This window comes from Hordeum vulgare, chromosome 6H, assembly GCF_904849725.1.
Source record: "Hordeum vulgare subsp. vulgare chromosome 6H, MorexV3_pseudomolecules_assembly, whole genome shotgun sequence".
Lineage (NCBI taxonomy): Eukaryota > Viridiplantae > Streptophyta > Magnoliopsida > Poales > Poaceae > Hordeum > Hordeum vulgare.
In genome coordinates this window covers 22,607,239-22,609,067 of record NC_058523.1, presented here as the reverse complement: position 1 = coordinate 22,609,067, position 1,829 = coordinate 22,607,239, and the positions used below count along the sequence as shown (strand labels likewise).

Genomic DNA, 1,829 nt, shown 5'->3' with positions numbered 1-1,829 from the left:
TAAGAAATCCGTCTGAATCGAAACTTTATGACCGATAATAACCGAACGGGCCTGCACGGACGAGACGGTTTTGATAAATCTGGTATTAAAGTGGAGACAGTGGACTAAATCCGGCATTAAAGTGGAGACAGTGGTCGTGCCTTGCGTCGCGCGGCAACGCTCCGGAAAACGAATGTTTGACCACACACGAGGCGGGCGCTGGTGACACCGATGGTCAGTGAGAGTGGGCCAAATACGCACCATACCAATCTTCCACGTGCGTCCCCTCGCGGCGGCAGGATCCTCTACGGTGCGTGTTCGCTCGCTTGTCGCAAAAGCAGAGGAGGTAGACTTGAACTTTTACGTCACGCGTGACATGGCCTTCTCCCCGTGCTCGCCAAGTTCCGCTCAGCTTCAGCTTGCATGCCAAGTCTCTCACAACGGCCTGTATAAACGAGCCTCAACCGAACCCTCCCACAACTCCCAAAGCATTTGCAAACCATCATCCATCCTAGGGTCCCGGTAGCTATAGCTGCTTACTTTAAACAAGGAAGAAGAAGCAGCGGCAGCTCAACAAGAGTTCAGGAGAGGGACATGGCGTCGATGATGGGAGGAGACTTCGTGGAGGCCTACGTGCTCAAGAACGCATACAAGGAGAAGATGAGGCGCATGGACCAAGCCGAAGCGGGGGCGCTCGACGGCGCGAAGAACGGCAAGGAGGCCGCCGGCGCCGCCGGAGAGAAGAAGGCTGCTGGTGGTGGTGGTGCGAGCAGCAGGGGAGGCTTCTTTGGCCTCATGAAGAAGAAGGTGCACCCCAAACCCAAAGAACCGGCGGCGGCGGCTACTTCCTCTTGATTGTATTACAGTACTGTATTTGCCATGCCACGAAGTTGTAAGACGCAGCTTTTCTTTCTAGCTAGGAGCGTGTGTGCGTGTGTGTGTGTGTTAGTTCTTCCGAATCGGAGGAGTGTGTAAAGCAACTTCTTTTGTTGATTGGTCAAACAAAGTTGACGAAAATTTAAGTGAAGAGTAATCCTGCATATTAGTTGAGTTGATCTCCGTTTTTACTTGTCTGCACTACATTATTAATTGAGTATGAAATGTTAGTTAGTCAGTACTGACATGTGGCTCCTCGGTTCCTCGTTCGTTTGGGCTAAGCAAACCAACCTTCGATTCTCATCCGTGCATCCATGCAAGGAATTTTAATGTCATGGGTTGCTACAAATATCATCAATTTTGTCTTGATTAGTGTTATTGGCCTTAATAGACCTTTGATAGTAATGATCTTAGGCTGGTTGTTATTAAGGACAGTAAAACTGCACCACTTTCCTGCCCTCACAGTGATTAGACGTTTCTGGCCATTGGATTTCGTTAGCAGGAAGTTTCTGGCCGTCGGATTTCGTTCTTAGTCTAGCTGATTCGCGCAGTCTGTTGAATTAAGCCCGTCTGTCCTGTGGGCTGCTACTCCAGAGACCAAAACCAAGACATCTGGTGCATGGGCCTTCCGCCAGCCCATTAGTAGGCGGCCTTTGCATCCCGACAGTCTAGTCCTTCAGTTCGCTACTCCTATCCAGTCCCTCCCGTACGAGGCTGGGGCGAGGGTGTTGACCCCAAGCCGCACAAAGGAGGGAGCGCCGGTGCAGCGGACCCGCAGAGCGTCGGTTCCATCCAGGGATCGAGTCGACTCTTCGACTGGATCCCGGCGACCGAAGGAGAGGGATCCATCCACCCTCACCTCTCGTCCCTCTCGTTCTCCATGAGGGTATCTAGCAGTCGTGCTCCAACCATGGCGCCACGAGGGGATTGGCGAGGGGATCCAGCGCGAGCTGACCCATCTATCCCGGGAAATC

General features: G+C 52.5%; 1 protein-coding gene across 1 annotated transcript; it reads left to right on the top strand.

The window, feature by feature from the left end:
* Positions 1–403: 403 nt before the first annotated feature.
* On the top strand, positions 404–1,012 carry LOC123403520. The gene has a single exon (XM_045097450.1). The coding sequence runs from the start codon at positions 574–576 to the stop codon at positions 832–834; it is 261 nt and encodes an 86-aa protein (XP_044953385.1). The 5' UTR covers positions 404–573; the 3' UTR covers positions 835–1,012.
* The last annotated feature ends 817 nt before the right edge of the window (positions 1,013–1,829 follow it).

What these genes read in the sequence shown, in the direction of transcription:
- LOC123403520 (XM_045097450.1), top strand. Translation starts at nt 574, where the DNA reads ATGGCGTCGATGATGGGAGGAGACTTCGTGGAGGCCTACGTGCTCAAG.